The sequence below is a fragment of the Pygocentrus nattereri genome, chromosome 5 (genome assembly GCF_015220715.1).
Source record: "Pygocentrus nattereri isolate fPygNat1 chromosome 5, fPygNat1.pri, whole genome shotgun sequence".
Classification (NCBI taxonomy): Eukaryota; Metazoa; Chordata; class Actinopteri; order Characiformes; family Serrasalmidae; genus Pygocentrus; species Pygocentrus nattereri.
The window spans coordinates 27,942,657-27,961,640 of NC_051215.1; the positions used below are offsets into that span (position 1 = coordinate 27,942,657).

The following is an 18,984-nucleotide window of genomic DNA, read 5'->3' on the forward strand; positions in this document are numbered from 1 at the left end:
CACATGAAGACTTCACCAGTTCATCATACACCATTTTCATGAATAATTGTGAGTTAATTTAAATGAAGACATTACTGATTGAGCTCTGCAGCACACCTGCGTGTTTCCCCCTCTCTGAGCATTACTGTCACCTCACACGGATCTGCAGAAATGAGCCGACGAATCGGAACAGGTGGCCCAGGCAGGCGGGCAGCAGCAGGAAACTGGCCGTCCAGACTGCCACTCCACTCACAACCCTTCCAACAACCGCCAACCCTCATAACACACACACTCACACGCACTCACAGCCAGTCATGTGGAAAGAACCCAAGAAACGTGCTCTGTAAATTCATCATTTGACTCGATGGTGTGAAATGAATGACCATGAATTACAAATCACTTTACAGAATAAAAATCAATAAATAAACCAGGTGTGAAAATAGAGGTGTTTCAAAAAGTATACTGTGGTTGTCATTTAAAAAATATATGCATTAAACAGTCACATAATGTATATATATATATATATATATATATATATATATATATATATATATATATATATATATATATATATATATATATACCACTTTTTAAGCAATTAGTATTTGGTCAAAAGGGCATGTAACTAGAGCGGAAAAAAGCAGATTTGAGAAAATGACACAGAATCCTTAACAACTAAATATATATTTTTTAGTATTTAGTGTGTCCACTCTTTGCCTTTATTACAGCCTGCATTCTTTTCAGCAGACTTGCTTTCAGTTTTTTAAAGAAATCTGCAGAGATATCTTTCCAAACCACCAAAGTTCAGTCTTAGAAGTTGGTTGCATTTTCCGTCTTTTAATCTACTCTTCACTTTTATTGATATAAGGTGTTTTGTATTTGGACAGAACACAATCTAACAAAGCTGAACATCTGTGGATTATTTATTTGTTTGGGTCACATGAACAGCAATATACTTCATACTCTAATCAGTTCTACTGTTACTTTGGTGAAACCAGTAATCAGAACTGTGTTCCATGCACACTCTTTCAGAAACACAGTGCACCCAGTATTACAGGCAGAATCATTCTTCTTTATCCTCACACCAGCAGTTGTTCATGACTTGAAGGGAAATTCCATCAATTTTTCAAAATCTCTGCATAATTAAATGGTGAAGATATAAGCAGAGTCATTCGGAGTGGTTTGACTTTGAAGTGCTCTAATCAAGACAAACAATGAATCAAGCTGAATCAGAGTGGTGGAGATAGGAACCAGACAGCCGAAGAGTTTGATGTCTCTAAAAACCCAAAACACAAAGTAGTTACAAATACGCTACCTGATCCTTGAGACATTCACAGGTGGTCCTAGACCCTATAGAATCACTATATTTGCACCGTAGGCATTGCACACCTGGCTCCCATCACCATCACTGTAAAGAAATCTGAGTCAGTATTTTTCTATACAATGTACCACTTTTATTGAAACCACTCTAAATGACTTTGTTAACATCTCAACCATTAAATTATGTAGAAACACTAAAGATTTTAAAGGGCACATCGACAAAATCTCAAAATTTTGGTTGACAGAGATGATATTTCATTTCCAGGATTGAGGATTTTAAACGATGTATCTTACCTCCAGCTCTTGAAAGTCATCATCATCGTCCACATCGTAGGAGAGCGTCTGAATCTTGGCGTCGTCCATAGACAAGTCCAGGAACTTGCTATCGGTAAATACGATTCCGTCTTTGGTGACGGTAGCAGTGGCCGAGGTTGGACCCATGTCCTCGATGAAGGTAGTTTCACAGCACTCCCCTCCCTCCCCCCATGCCCTCAGCACACCCTCAGGGTACAGGATGAGGTTGGGCCTGTAGAAGGGGTCCACAGCCTGGGGCAGAGCACTGGGGTTGAGTAGCTGTGGGTGGCGTCCACTAACCCCTGTCCCGTTCCTGTCCTGACCTGGCTGCTGGGGCGAGAGGTTGACCACTACATGGCCCTGATACTGCGGGGCGGAGTACACCGACACCAGGCCTTCCTTCGTCTCCACCATCACACCACGGGTGTTGATCAAGCCATTGCGTTTGCAGCTCTCAGGTCCCACATCCCCACCGTCTGCTGACGAGGATGGCTTCCGCTGAGCAGGAGGGTCCTTCTCCTCCTCTGATCGGGGCCCTGTTTCCATTTTGGCCTAATGAGTGCAGATGCTGGGAAAGGTCTCAGCCCCGTTGCTAGTTTCCCTCATGAGTGAAGCTGAGGATGCAGGAGGTGGAAGCATTGCTGTGATCTCTCCTATAAGAAACCATAGCAATTGTTAGTAATTGTTTTTTAACAGTCCCCTAGGTTCTAGGAACAAACAATCAAGACAGTCTAACTAAATTACACTGAAATGCCTAACAGGCTTTAAATATTCACTTAGTTGGTGTTTGGTACAAACTCCAAAGTACAGTCTAGCCAAGATGACACTGAACTTGCTACATTCAGAATCATTGCTTTTGTGTTATTTATAGGTAACAGGTAGATAACAATAGATATATTACATAAGACTTTCTGTACCTTATTTGTGTACAGTCCTCTTACTTCTACTAACCACCTGGAACCTTTTACCCAATATTATTACTGAAAAGTAATATGGAATTTGTACCACACACTTACACAGTTAAGAACCCCTAGAACCTGTTATGCATTTCAGTGTAATTTAGTAAGAGTGCCTTGGAATTTTCCATCATTTCGCCCAAAATAATTACCTAGTTCTTTGGATTTTGTACCTCACACTTACTTGGTTAATACCTAGAATACATGGTACTGTACAAGAAACCATTACCGATGCATGTTTTTGCTTTATTTTTAAAATGCACTTAACCCTCAGAATTCTGGGGCTTCATTTCTAAACTATAACTACTTCTTCTTCTATAACTACTTTAGTTCCAAATCTGTTCTCAGATATTGCATGTGAATTACTTATAAATACACAATGCTGAATAGTAGCAGCACACTCACACTGCCTGTATGAGATGTTATGTGAAGTTGGAATCATCAAATATGTGCATATGAGTGTTTTAGAATTTGAGTTATGATCATCATTTCGCCATGTAATAGGAATATAATTACACAATTACATGACTAATTCGACAGATCTTAAACATCTTGTTAAAATTGTTATTTAGAGAACCATTTTGGAAATATATTATGGATATATGTGAAAAACCTGTGAACAAGTTCAATTTTAAAGAAGCTCCACATGTAAAGCTTTCAGAAAGAACCCTTAAAATGGTGTAGAACCTTTATATTACATGAAGATTCTTCTTTTTTATTAACATATACATTTTTAGGGAACCCAAACCTGATTCTTCCATATTTTTGCTCAAAGAATACTTTGTGGCATCTTTTTTTAAAGAGTGTAGGTATGGAATTACATTTACATTTTATTCTGTATTAGCAGGTCTGCATCTAAACTTATGACTTTTTTCTCCTGGTTTCAAAGGGAAAAATACATGGAAAAATATCCTAATATAATACTATATTTATAATGACAATTTTTCATCTTATTTAAATAATACAATTTCTTCTCCTCCTTTACTTTCAAACAAAAATATATTGATAAAATGTTTAAAATCAGCATTTTCCATAGAATTTTGTGTAAAAACTGTGATTTGTAAATCCACACTGAACCATGTTTAAATGAAAACAGTACAGTGCTGCCTTCTAGACGACGTCTTTTTCAGGGACATCCATGCTAATTTCAACATGACAATACCAAGCCACATTCTGCACATGTTGCTACAGCACGGCTTCCTAATCAGAGCATGTGGGCACTAGACTGACCTGCCTGCAGTATTAAACTGTCTCCCACTGTAAACATGTGGTGCATTGTGAAGCGTAAAATACAACAATGAATAGAAATTGTATAATGGAAGAAATGAAAAAAATCCACTTTCAAAACTATATCATTTGGTGTTTTTGATCCATGAATGATTACTAAGTGCTACTAAAATGAAAGGTGATGTAATGCAGTAGCAAACATGCTTTTTTTGAAACATGCTTTAGGCATCAAATTTGGATTGAGTGCATATTTATAAAAACAATAATGTAATTAAGGTAAAACTATCATGTTTTGTACTGTTTCCAATTTAATACAAGTCAAACAGAATTTACTCATCACTGTTTCTGTTTTCTTTATTAGCATTTCACATAATATCCCAAGCTGTATTTGGAACTGAGGTTTGTTAATTACAGTGTGTTGTTTGATATCACCTTTGATATCTACATCAACTAAGGGTTAATTGCTGGGACATTTTTTTTTCCTGTTTTCTCACAAAATGATTATGTCATAGCCAGAAGTCTTGTCTCATCACAAAACAACACCACCAGCAGGAGTGCAAAACCACCACATACATCCTGCACTTCAAGGCAGCTATTCTGAGAAAGCTAGGTCTTTATCAAAGGAGTGAGGAGTCTGTATGACATGCTCAGAGAAGAGATATTTGACTTCCAAATTTACTGTCAGCGATGAGTAATGCACAGTGTGCAAATACTATGTTTATTTTTGCTGTATTTTTTTTTAAAAAGGAGCGATTTAACTGTCACCAATTAAGAGGACACAATGACTGATGATTGCAATTAGGAAGATGCAACATAATGATTGATGATTGTGCAGCTATGATAACCTGCTATATGAATGCCTTTGCTGGTGGTTGTCACATGATGTTAGCATTTTTCTGTAAGGCATGTCAGTATACAATTTAGCACTGCTATAATGATATGCAGGCTTAATATCAGACGGTCCATTTTTTTACATGCTCTACAGCAAAAGAACAAGCAAACAAAAAACCTTTATACCTACATCATTTGATTCCCTGCCTAAATAATCCAATTTGTAAATGCTAACATTGTCATAAAAACAAATTACTTGTTTTTTGCTGCTGTTATAGCCGACCTTTTGAAAAACAGCAAACAAAGCCGTTATCAAAGCCCCGTCATCCTCCTCCATTTGTTGTTCAGAACTCCTAACAGACCTATGGAATGGCTTGTTCAGCCTACACTGTCATGCATCCCTGAGCCATTGATTCCTGCCTCTGCACCATTGAATTATCTAAAACATGGCCAAGTTCCCAGCAATTTACTCACTCTTTTCTGCTAAGTTCAGCAGGAAAACCCTTTGTCCAAGACAAGAAATGATCCATTGCTGAGGATCTTCATGGATACAGTGTATTTTTGGTTGCTCTCTGAAAAGGTAGTTCCAATATGTAGCCTTAAAGGGAAAATATATCTGCACAATTAAGTCATTTAGATGTAAACACAGTCATTTACAGTGGTTTGATGTGAAATGCTTCATTCTAGAGAAAATTACTGAGCCAGAATTATTTACAGTCATAGTGATAGGAACCAGACGTCTGAAAAATGAACATGCAGGTCATTGTGAGGCAAAATAGTCGCAAGAGAAAATGGATTTTTTCCAGATTTATGTATAAAAGACAAATGTAAGTTCACTGGCTTTTTCTTAAATATTTAAATAAAATGTCAAGATTTGCATTGTAGACATCATAACCTCCTATCATAGTGAATGCATAACAATCTCACTATGTAAGTTTCTCTAGAACAGAGCATTTCACATCAAACCACTTAGAATGACGGTTTACATGTTACAATTTGAATGCAAAAATGTCATTGTTATTTATATTTATTTTTATTTATTTAATGTATTAATCTGTGGAATTCCCCTTTAATCCTTAGCCCTAACGGCTCTATTTTTATATTATCTTCTTTGAATCAGTGGCTGTTGTATGAAGGCCCACAATAAATGCCTGCTGACATTTGTCTTCTGGAGTCTACAACATCTTGAATACCAGTGTGAGGCCCACAGCCAAGGGTAAATATTGTTAATAACATATAAAAACCCCAGCAGTATTTCTGAAGAAGCACATTTCTTCAGCATCACTTAAGAGCTTGACTGGATCTGGGTTTGAATGCAAGGTACAACATTCGGAAACATTGGCCTTGTCCAGAAAAACTGCAGCTACAATGTCATTGGCCCTTTCTATTCAACTCTATTGTGAAGACAACTAAAGGCAGATTTTGCTCCTTGTGCACTGCCCTGTGACCAATTAGATGCTTCAATACTGGAAGGGCTAAAGAATTGGAAGGTTGGATTTCAGTGGTATTTGCCAAGGAAAGGCTAAAAATAGTTCCCCTGACTCCAACATGTGAGCCAGAACTGCGGATTCTTTTGGTAGCTTGTAAGGCACACATTCACATGATGTGGTGAAGATGTTTGTAGGGCTCATAAGTGGATGTAGTTGCTAACAGCAACTGTGTTCAAATGACTGAATATAGGCTGTAAGGCTGGAACGAATGAAAAAGAAATTGGCCTTTAGATGTGAAAAAGCATTTGTATTCTAAGCTGTAAAGTGTGAGAGGACAATCACCGCGACTCAAAAGATGAGCAGCTTACACCTGCAGTACTTAGTGTAATCACTGGCTTATGTCAGATGTGCTGGTGTCTGATCTCCATCAGTGTGGATTTTACACTGTCAGAGTTTCTGGACTGGCTGATCTGTTATCTGAAGGGAGAGAAGCTGTCAACATTTCTCTACTACATCACCAACCCTTACTATTATTGGAGCGTCTCTGCAGCTCACTGACCTCAGGGTGCATTAGAAATGCAATCGCCCATGTGATTAATGTTTTATTTATTATTATTATTATTATTATTTTTATTATTATCATTGTGGAATTGTGGAACGGTGTGTTTTTTATAAATAATAAAACATGTTTGATTGGCTGAGGCATGTTGCCAGTAATGTATGTATAACTGGAATCCAGCGTATACATGTAATGGTACAACAATTACCAACCAAATAAACAAATCACAGTAAATATTTTGATTTACAACTTTGGTGAATAGTAACAACGGCACGTTTCAGAGCTCTTGAAGCAGATAAACATGTACATGTGCTCATTTTGTCCTTTTAATCGAAACTGGCTGCATCCAAATAGCAGACACTTTGTTTCTAGTGCATTTTAGTGTCAAATTTTGGGGTTGCAATGGGAGCTGTCCATGGTACTGCAATCTACATTCCTCTATGAATACCAGTTTGGATATAGATTTACAGACAGACCCTTGAAGCATACAGACCACCAGGACACTATGCATAAACAGGTAATGCCCTCAATTAAAACAGCAAAAGAAAAAAGGGTGTTAAATGGTAATGGTGTCTATTCTTTTGGCGCAAACAAATCCAGCCAGGCTGACGGGCTGCAGGAGGCTGAGATGCATCGATGTCATCTTGGTGCAATCGCTCATTTGCTGTACAAGTTCGTGATCTGACTGGTAAGATTGCCACTTACCTTTCGAGCTGAACGAATGAGTCGATGAGCCCCCCAGTAGACCTGCTGTACTCAGAACAGCTGTATTCTGGCGCCTTATATCCCTCGACAGGTAGATTCTAGAGGAGGATGCGAGAAGCCCAAAGTGTCCAGCTTGCTGTCCGCGTCTTCAAGAAGTCAGTCACCGAAGCGAGGGCTTGGAGAGCTTCGTCTTCCCTGCGACGACGCGCCTACAGTGCAGGGGCTGTTGCATTGTGACACTGGGTTCCGCCGGCTTCGTGCTCGCTGCGGTTCAGATACGCACCTCCTGCGTTTCTGGGACGCTTCGTCCGAGGTGCGTGAGCTCCGCGCACCGCACTGTGCGTGACCTGAACGCGGCTGCCGTCTTTATAGCGGTGCGCTCGCGTTCCTCTTGGTCCTAAAGCGCAGATTTGCGCTGGGACGTCCTCACCACGGACCCTGCAGCTTCACTGTAAGGGGAGCGCACGCTGTAATGGACACCGTACGGGCAGCGTAGCCAAGACCTACACTGCATTCGACCCGTTTCACCTCGTTCCAGTGTCGCTCTGTGTTTTCGCCTTAAGATTTTTGCTCACTCTTGTGAAGGTCGAGGAGTTTGATAACTGATCAGTTGACTATGTCGATTAATCTGATGAATTATGACGTTTTCCGCAAAACTTTTAGGGGTTTGGCGTTGAGGCGTTGCGTGTGGTGCAATCCTGACACCCAGTGGCACAAAGTAAAACAACAGCATCTCTCCACCCGCGCACTTTATGGCCAAAAGTATGTGGACACCCCTCCAGGTGTTTCAGCCACACCCGGGTTTATAAGGTATATAAAATTGAGCACATATCCATAAAAAAATCTGTCTGATGGATGAATCTGGGTTTGGTGGATGCCAGGAGAACACTACTAGAATGCATAGTGCCAGTAGTAAAGTTTGGTGGAGGTGGGATAGTGGGCTAGGGCTGTTTTTCAGGATTTGGGACCCTTAATTCCAGTGAAGGATGTTAATGCTACAGCTAGCAAAGACATTTTAGGCAATTGCATGCTTCAAACTTTGTGGCAAAAGTTTGGCCATATAGTGTATGTTGCAAATGTCATCATTATTAAAGCTAAGGTTTATGTACATAAATGTTTACTAACAAAAAAACATGTATTTTATGTTTTTCTTAGTGAAACTGAAGAATGTATAAAAGCCATAGTAACTGTCAGTGTATGTATGAAATTTATGGTTACTATAAAATGTACACTTATTTTTCACTTCCTTAATTTTGTGTTTATTTACTTTTTTATTGTTATATATTGTTGAGATGAAGGACCTCTTGACCTATAAATTATTTTACTGTATGTACACTGTGATTTAATTTGTAGTGTTATGCATACCTTATGTTATCAAATAAAATAAAAAATAAATTAAAGAAAAGAAAGGCCTACCCACTGTGCAAAACTCACAGCAAGCCTTATGAGATTCAGGTTTCAAGCTGTGCCATTTGTCATGACTGGGGTTCGCAGACGACACAATTGGCCGCATTCTCATTGAGATGGTAGGCTAGAAGACCTGTACCAGTTTATTGTCTAAGAGCCAACTGGCATGAGACGTTTGAAAGCTTTGGCTGATTTATAATTCTAATGAGGGCATTAAGCAGAAAGGTGAAGCTTTTTAGAACACTGTGTTAAGAAAAATGTCCCATTACAGAAATCAAAATACTAAAGTGACCTGATAGTGACTGCCTAGAAAGGACATTTGCTGTTCTAGGGAGCCCAAAGGATTGTCAACCGAAAGATAAGAAATCAGACATTAGTGTTTCCTTACAAACTTAAGTAGGCGTGACAACACAACTTGGCCAATAGGCTACTCCAAAGTGGACTCAAATGGCACAAAAAGAAAACCCATCAAAGCCCATCTACGGCACTATGCAGAAGTCAGAGACCACCCTTTATTTTTAAAATTTCCAAGCAAGGTGGACATTACAAGTTCTGCGATGCAAAATATAAATCTTTTCAGCATAATGAAAAAATAAGAAAATATATATTTAACAGAAATGACTAAAAATTAAACAATATCAAATATTTCAGTATTTAGCGTGTCCACTCTTTGTCAACTTCCATCATTTTCAGGAGACTCAGTTTCAGTTTAAAAGAAATCTGAATGGATATTTTTCCACACCTCCAAAGTTCAGTCTTAGAAGTTTGTTTTGCATTTTCTGCTTTTCATGATTCAAGTAATCTCAAACACATTCAGAGATAGATAGATAGATAGATCCAACTTCATTGTAATTGCTCAGTAGAAGTACAAGACAATGTAATGTAGTGATGTTGAGGTCTGGGTCGTTAGTCCACAGTGGCTGTTTAGAAAAGAAAGGCCTACCCACTGTGCAAAACTCATGACAGGCCTTATGAGATTCAGGTTTCAAGCTGTGCCATGTGTCATGACTGGGGTTCACAGAGGACACAATTGGTCACATTCTGATTGAGATGGTAGGCTAGAAGACCTGTACCAGTTTATCGTCTAATAGCCATCTGGCATGAGATGTTTGAGAGCTTTGGCTAATTTATAATTCTAATGAGGGCATTAAGCAGAAAGTGTAGCTTTTTAGTGTAGCTTTTTTTCACTGTGTAAAGAAAAATGTCCCATTACAGAAATCAAAATACTAAAGTGACCTGATAGTGACTGCCTAGAAAGGACATTTGCTGTTCAAGGGTGCCCAAAGGATTGTCATCCAAAAGATAAGAAATCAGACATTAGTGTTTGCTGTAAGGTCTGACAATACAACTTGGCCATTATGCTATATAAAAGCCAATTAAGAGTTTCTTGACCGCTACACATCCTTTCAGACCCACAGCGCAGAGTTGTCTTCTCACAGTGGAAGGATGGACAGAAACACCTGTGGATGTTTTCAGATCTGAAGCAGCTTGATTTTCTCCTCTCTCTCAAATATGAAGCTGTGCTGTTTATCTGATGGGGGTGGTTTTGGTGTCTATCAGGTCTTCCAGTTGGTTGTTAGGAGTCACATTTTCTCTGTAGCTTTGAGTCATTTTTGAACTCTAGTTTTCCAATCTTTTCATTTCTTTTCCTTTGACTTTGTGTCCATATTTTTATCTAATCTCCTTAGCAATATCTCCTGAAAAATGAAGACATTGTACTTAATGGCCATTTTGACTGTAAACTAAATAGATGAATGATTGTCTCTGGTGTTTGCAGATTTACTGTATGCTCACCTTCAATCTCCTGTTCAGTTATTAGAAGTTTTATGATTTATAATAATCAACTACTACGCACTCTTTTGTTCTTCAAGTCGACAAGTCCCGATGCTCACTTGCATGAATTTGAAGAAACTGCAAAACCTAGAAAGAAGCAGTGTACGAAAGGTGCTTTCTTTTGTATCAGTGTGCACGGCTCCCAGGAGCTGCTGTTCTTTTTGTTAACCATGTAGGTAGCAGAGGCAGGTTCTTTATCACCATAGCAATATCCCAAAGCTCTCTGTTCCATCCTTTATCTTCTCTGTGCTTTTATTATTTCTCTAGGCTCTGGGGTCCTTCCTACTTTCAATTAAACCCTTATTGTGTTTCCCACACATCAACCTCTTCGCAGAAGCTCTGCTCTGTCAGATTGTTCAATTGTACTCAAAGTATTACTGGCTGCGCAAAGAACAGTGAATTAGCTGATACATGTCCAATATGCATATTGAATTTGTGTAAAGTGCATGCAAGAGAATGTTTTATTTTCATTGTTATGTCAGTCTCATTTCAGAACTGGCAGAAAAAAAGGTTCTGTGCTTGTACGTTTTTGTTCATCATGGTCCAAATAATGCGATTGTATCCTCACAAGTACATCAATGGTTTTAAGGTCCAACTGTGTAATTAAATAAGTTTTTTTCTCAGGGAAAAGATACAAAATCTTTTCATAACCTAATGTTTTAAAACAGAGTAATAAAATAAAAGGCCTACAGTCAAGATGAGGTGTGTGGAGTCAATACATGAATAATTTCAGTGGATTGTGGGACAAGTATGTTCCCTGACTAAAGATACTGAAGATATTGCCCTCTAGAGGACCACCCCATTGACAAGAGGGGTACTGCCCCAATCACTGTTTACTACCCTTTTTTCTGAGATTTGTTATGTTTGTGTACAATCACAGAACAATTTCAACCAAAACTCGTTTGATCCATGAAAAAGAGATGCAATCTTCTGGGTTTCTGGAATCAAAGAAGGCTGACCTAATGTTAAATACCCTAGTTTTACTTGAGATATTTTGACTGGACATAGATTCGTCATATACACTATATGGCCAAAGGTTTGTGGACACCTGCTTGTCCAATGTTTCTTCCAAAATCAAGAGTATTAAAAAGGAGTTTGTCCCCCTCTACTGCAGTAACTGTCTCTACTCTTCAGGGAAGGCTTTACACTAAATGTTACAACATTGCAAGAGGATTTGATTGCATTCAGCAGCAGGGGCACTAGTGAGGTCAGGTAGGGATGTTGGATGATTAGTTCTGGATCACAAATGCCGCTCCACCTCATTCTTAAAGGTATTGATTGGTGCTCCATGACCCTAGAGAATGCAATTCCACTGCTCCACAGTGCTGAGTAACTTTATACCCCTCTAGCTGACACTTGCCATTGGACATGGTGACTCCAGAGCATCCTGTTTCCTTCTGTCATTGAAAATATCAAAAAACAAACAATCCCAGGAAAACATCATAATCTCAAAGTTAGATTTTTAGATTTTAGATGTGAACAAAGTAATTCAGAATGATTTGTTGTGCAGTGGGTTATTGTAGAGAAACTTACAGGCTCTGACCAGTGAACCTACACATATTCTGAGTTCTTATATGTAATGTTAATGACGTTAAAATAGTTAGTAAATAGTAAATCTCAAAAAAATACATTTTCTTCAGGGACTATTTTGCCTTAAGGCGCTGTACATGTACTTCTCCGCTCTGCATGGATTTTAAGCATACATTTTTGACATTGTTTACATTTTAATGTAAAAATATTGAAAAATCAGTAGAGTTCAGCTGCACATTGCACATTGTCTTCTTCCAGGTCCTTGCAAAAGCAGCAGTCCTGATGGAGATAAAGCATATGTCATGTGAATGTGGGGCACTTGTCCACAGAGATGGTATCTCATCACCTCCCTGAGGCTGGGATCTGCTGCATCTAATCCTGCCTAATGGTGGCCAGACAAGAACAAGGACATTGGCTGGGTATGTAAAGATCCATGGCTCAACCCAATTCATTGGAGAATTGTTTCCCCCATCATTTTTTTTATAAACATACAAAATGTGCTTAATTCTAGAAAAAAAAAGATTTAAATATGGAGATGTGTCCTTTATAATGCCATAATTAAAGTCTTCTGTCTTCATATCAGTCTGTTCTACACATATCCTCTCTAATGTCCTAATAATAGAGACACATTTTATCTACAGTTTTTAATGTTACAGAAGCTAAATAGACATTGAGTAAAACTCATTTTACCTAAAACTGAACAACAAACTAAAACAATGCATTCTGTATAGGTCATTTTGTATCAGTTTACTTACTACTTTTCTATGGTCCTTGCTTTACAGTGAAGTAGATTTTCTCCTTTTACAGAGATACTTTCAGAAACTCTGGAGTCTGAGGAGCAGGTGAATGTGACCCTGAGCATTATAAAGCGTTATAAACAGGGCTGGTTAATAAATATTCAGAGCTATAGCCCCAGATGCCCAGGACAGGTGAGGCCTCAAGACAAGACATTCACTGGTTTGGAGCAGATGCAGTAGCACCTGGGCTTCAGACACCAGAATAACTTTGTTAACAGGACAATAAGGCCACTTTTCTCACGGCTACTTGGTTTTGCTTCTGTCAGCATGTTGCCCAGCACATGCAATACCATCAATACTTGTCTATGAAGTACAAAAGTAATACATCACCAAATGGAAAGAACAAAAAATGCTGAAGTGGTTAGCTTCCAGCCAAACTCTGAGACACATTCTTGACCCTTCCATTCAGGTGGGGTAATGTTTCTTTTTGGTCCTTTTTTTGGTTTAAAATGCCCTCTAGTCCTGGTATTTTCTCTTCCTGAGCCTAGAAAACCTCTTTTTAAACATTCCTTACTCCTTCACTAATCAGGCACAACTACACTACTCCATGAGGAGCAGTAATTAACCTGACCTTTGGGTGGTCATAGCACATCCACCCCAGTCCATCACCCACTATATTCTATTCCACAGCAAGATTTTTCCAGACACCTTTTATAACCAGATATCCTTGCTGAACGCAATGTGCCTGGTACCAAGACTACAGACCAACGGACATTTTCTGACCCAATCTGAATTCCCACATGTATGCAAGATATTGGAGAAGGGAACTGCAACTGAACTTGTTCACAGCCTTTTTGCTAAGCACACATTAGCTGGCCCTGTGGACCTTTCAACTCTGCATCTGTCTCCAGCATTCTAGATTGAAAAGCAGTTTAACTAAGACTTTGGAGTAATGAAGAACGGGGAGAAAATTCAAGGCGAGAGAATTGCAGGCCAAAATCTATAAAGTGAGATGGGCAATAAAAAAGCCTGAACTCTACCTGTGCCTGAGAATATTTGAGAAATTATGTTCAAAGACGACCAAACCTGACCTAAGCAACTGGATGCTGTCAGGTTTGGATAAACATTTCAACCCCTAATAGACACCTGATGATATTAGCGATCATCTGGCAGGTCTGTAAAGCAGCCATCTTCAGTTCCTGCGTACTCCAAGAGGTGGGGAAGTCTTTTCATCTCAAGCCTTGGCTTCAAGGCTAAGACGCATGCTCAGTGAGACTGAAGTTAGCTCAGGGCAGTCAAGAACATTCCACTGAAAGCCCTGAAAAACTCAATAATTGCTTCAGCAATGTTGTGGGGTTATGGTTCTGCTTCAAGGCCAGTCACCATGAGATTTTAGGCCTCCCCTGGAATTTGAGCAGTTAAGATCACTGTACTGTTCTAAATGTATCAAGAGTTACATTCTTTGGTAATCCATCTCTTTGATTTTCTATGCTGTTCTTCACCACTTTTGTCAACAATAGTAAAAAGTTGCAGATGTATTGCAATATCTAGTACCAATCCTTTTTAAGCTCACTTTTGCATGTGTTGCAATGGATAATAGCCGACCATGAAGTCATTAGGCAGACAATTGTATGTATTGCTATAGCCCTGCTAAAATGATAAGACAAGATATAAAATGGCTAAGAAATTATGCAAAAAAATAAACATACAAACAAATGTCAGGTCCCAAGATGGCTGTTACAGTTATTTTAGGTATGTAACATCCACTTTTAATTGGTGACAGTAGGCAGGTTGTGATGATTTAGGCATACAGTTAACATGAGGCTTATATATACAATGTGATTGTAATGTAGGACAACATATTCAATTAAACACTCCACAATTTCCTTGCAGGATCAATAAAGTTCTATCTATCATTCTGATCATTTTTGCAGTGCAAACGACTCACTTTGCTAATTTACATAGATAAGATAGTTTTAAAAAGTATTGCTGTACTATTTTATGGTTAGGAAGATGGACTAGGTTCCATCAACTCTCTGAAATCAGCTATTCAATTTGGGGCTAAATAGTTTTATTTAGGCTTTCATATTCAACTCTTTACTGAGATGTGATATTTTACCACTAGGGTCACATTTCTCTTTTTTGTTTCATGATTTTACAGTTTCTACATTAGTGCTTGAAGATTTTGTCCATTTGAGATGGATTGTTTTTTACAAACATAACAATGACACTTTCTAGCTGCTGCTGAGACCAAAAAAAAAAAAACAAATATGTGATTCTATTAGGATTTTGCAGGAAAGATCATTGGAGTTTATCTGCTTACTGTCCTTAATCGGTACACCTCCAGAACTACAAAGTGTGCAGGGACCATCATCGTCATCCCATCTCTTATTTCTGTTCATGAGTTATTTGTCTTCTCTCATTCAGACAACCAGACTCCTGAAAAGTTTCTGGAAAACATCCATGCCGTAGAAGGTTGTTAGGTTAACTAGAACATTGTATGTGGTACTTTTTTTTTTTATTTAATTCAGTATTTCTACATCTTTACTAGCTACACTGCGCACTTTACACAAGCACTGTTTTTATTTACAGTAGGGAAAATAAGTATTTGATACACTGCTGATTTTGCAAGTTTTAGCACCTACAAAGAATGGAGAGTAATTTTTGTAATAATTAAATGTAATTTTTATTGTATTCAACTGTGAAAGACAGAATCTAAAAAAATCCAGAAAATCACATTGTATGATTTTTAAATAATTAATTTGCATTTTATTGCATGAAATAAGAATTTGATCACCTACCAACCAGCAAGAATTCTGGCTTTCACAGACCTGTTAGTTTCTTTAAGAAGCCCTACTACTCTGCACTCGTTACCTGTATAAAAGACACCTGTCCACACTCTCAATCAATCACACTCCAACTGCTCCACCATGGCCGAGATCAAAGAGCTGTCTAAGGACACCAGGGACAAAATTGTAGACCTGCACAAGGCTGGGATGGGCTACAGGACAATAGGCAAGCAGCTTGGTGAGAAGGCAACAACTGTTGGAAGAAACACAAGATGACTGTCAATCTTCCTTGGTCTGGGGCTCCATGAAAGGGAAAAACAGGAAGACCTCACCATATTGAAGGATGGATGGGGCCATGTATCGCCAGATTTTGGCCAACAACCTCCTTTCCTCAGTAAGAGCATTGAAATTGGGCCATGGCTGGGTCTTCCAGCTTGACAGTGACCTGAAACACACAGACAGGGCAACTAAGGAGTGACTCCATAAGAAGCATTTCAAGGTCCTGGAGTGGCTTAGCCAGTCTCCAGACCTGAACCCAGTAGACAATCTTTGGTGGGGGCTGAAACTCAATGTTGTCCAGCGACAGCCCCGAAACCTGAAAGATCTGGAGAAGATCTGTATGAAGGAGTATACCAAAATCCCTGCTGCCAGTGTGTGCAAACTTGTTCAAGAACTACGGGAAATGTCTGACCTCCGTAATTGCAAACAAAGGTTTCTGTACCAAATATTAAGTTCTGTTTTTCTATTGTATGAAATACTTATTTCATGCAAAAAATGCTAATTAATTATTTAAAAATCATACAATGTGATTTTCTGTTTTTTTTTTTTTTTTTAAAGATTCTGTCTCTCACAGTTGAAGTGTATCTACGATAAAAAAGATTACAGACCTCTACATTCTGTGTAGGTGGGAAAACTTGCAAAATCGGCAGTGTATCAAATACTTATTTTCCCCACTGTACGAATGGCTGTATGTGTGACTGTGTACTGGAATGGATGTTTGCACATATGTTTGTATGTGATAGATTCAGGCCTTGTGTCAGGTGGTGATGTAGTGGGGCAATGTTCCACCAGCCAATCATCATGACCAACTAAACTCATTATTTTGCATCTATTATGTAAATTATGCATGTTGCCACACCAGTATGAAAAGCTACATCGATCAGAGTTCAAATAAATTATTCTATGCTGCCCAGACTTCATAAATGCGTTATGTTTATGGGAAGATAAATTAGCAGACACATTTCCAAAATACTGGTGATTTATCATAATTGTGGCTTTGTTGATTCTCTTCTGAAGGCATGGCACGTTTGGACAGGCCTACTGCATATTTCACACCCTATATATTCTTTAGCTGCTGTTTTGTAAGAAAACCTTGTGGCCCCAAAACCAAATGGCCCCTCTGTAGTTTTCAGCCCCACTCGTGATGTGGTTCTGGTGCCGGGCATGAGCAGAATTCAGGGGTGGTTGTTACTGCACAACTGTGACATTTCTCTTTGTATTGTCAGCTTCTGTCTGATTTGGAGCAACTGTATAAACAAAGGCCAGGCCAGGTTCCAGAACAAAATCACTAATGGTGCATAATTAAATAAATAGGTGTATACATTAGGAAATTGCACGACTATTCGAAAATATAATGAACGGCTGGCAATTTTTCTTGATTATATGACCAAAAATGAAAATGTCCTTGCTTCAACTGCTGATTTGTAGAGATTACCACAGAAAAGCACCAGTGTGCTGGAGGAGTAGTGCTTTATTAACATAAAGTGGTCACATTTGGTGCTCAGGCCTGAAATAGTACTACATTTGCTGAAGGATGTACACTGACTTGTTCAGGACTTGGGACTCGAGACTTGCCTGCACAAGCTCAGGACTTGACTCTCAAGATTTGAGATTTACTTGTTACTTGTTTTTTGGAACCTACCCTGCCTCTGCTATTTACTGAGAAAAACAAATTGGTGCCTTTCCATGATAAGTAAGCCTGTCAGATGTGTTTAAAGAATTCTAAACAGTCAGATCTGAAGATGTTTTTCCCTCAACATTTCTTCTTCTCATAATCTGTATATTGTTAGAAATTATTTACAAAATATAGTATTTTGCAATTTGATTTCATTACTGCGACACATTGATAGCTATTGTTTAGTTTTATTTTGTTTTTTACTTGTTTCACACAGCATTTTGTTTTTTTGTTGTCAACAGGCATCCATGCTAATGGCAATCTTATGTAAATCAAATTATTTAAATCATTTTAAAATATACTTCTTAAACAAATAATTTTCTTTAAATCTACAATTTGCAAAAAAAATGACCTTATGAATAAATATCAATCATTAAAAAGAAAGAAAAAACTTGAACATGTATTTTTCTACTACCTGTGATCTTAAGGAAATTGAGATTCCTGGTGAACATGTGACTTATGGAATATTCCAGATACTGTATTTCATAGGGGTAAAGGATGTGTAACGAAAAACATTAAATTGATTTACAATTTAATCCAAAAATAATATAATGAAGTATTTTAATGTTAAAGTGTAGATGTAGTGGCCTGAATCAGGCAAATATACTGTTTTCGAAGTGCTGAAGATGCAGAGTTTGGCAAAATAATGTAGTATCCTGCTACTGGCTCGAGGTGCTGCAGAGGTTCTGGAGACATGACCAGGCAGAGGGCCGTGTGAAGAGGCTCTTGGGAAGCACGTGCTCTCCAGAAAAGGGACTTATTGCTGTTTTTGTCATTTTGGTTAGAGTAAAGATGTGTTGTGTGCTATTTACTTAAAGGTATTGGGAGTGTGGGTGTTCTGTGTTGGGGTTGATCACCACAGGGTGAAATCCTACACCTGGTGATGACCTCCCCCATGAGTCCAGTGCTTCACACTGTGACGTACCTTTTCTGCTGGTGTTTCAATAAAAGGGCAAACGTGGCATCTCTTGTGTCTTACTCTACTCCAACGCCACAATACTTTGCAAAAGTAGTGATGTAGTCGTTGTGAATACATTCAGTAACATATTCCCTCACAGTACATAAAAAAGTGGCTGCCCCCATAGTCTCAGTAGCAGAGGTTTGATCATCCCTCAAAAGAGCTCTGTAACACTGGCATTAATAACTGCTTCATCACTGATTTATCAGTCTACACAGGCTTGAACAGGAACTCCAGTGTTTGTAAAGAAGCCGTGAAGACAGTGAGGTCTTCAAAAGAGTTAAAAGCTCATAAACGTGATGATGGTGTTTCTTTTAAAGAATGCTTTTTTTATTGAGAGGATAAGTATTCTAAAACGATTCTTCTAAAATTGTAGAAAAAAAAGAAGGAAAGAAAAGGAGATGTATTCTGTATACTGCCCTTGCTAAATGTAACTTGGTCTGAATACGTATCCCCAGTGCTCCCTTACATGCCG

The 18,984-nt window shown here is 38.5% G+C and overlaps 1 protein-coding gene across 1 annotated transcript in view; it reads right to left on the minus strand.

The window, feature by feature from the left end:
• The window catches only part of LOC108420861 (synapse differentiation-inducing gene protein 1), a 38,806-nt gene extending 30,889 nt beyond the window's left edge, over positions 1–7,917 (minus strand). The window contains exons 1-2 of the mRNA XM_017690420.2: positions 7,302–7,917; positions 1,594–2,246 (exon numbers count right to left, since the gene is read on the minus strand). Of these exons, the coding sequence (XP_017545909.1) occupies positions 1,594–2,139 (546 nt within the window). The 5' untranslated portion in view covers positions 2,140–2,246; positions 7,302–7,917. The remainder of the gene's footprint in view (positions 1–1,593; positions 2,247–7,301) is intronic.
• Between the last annotated feature and the right edge of the window lie 11,067 nt (positions 7,918–18,984).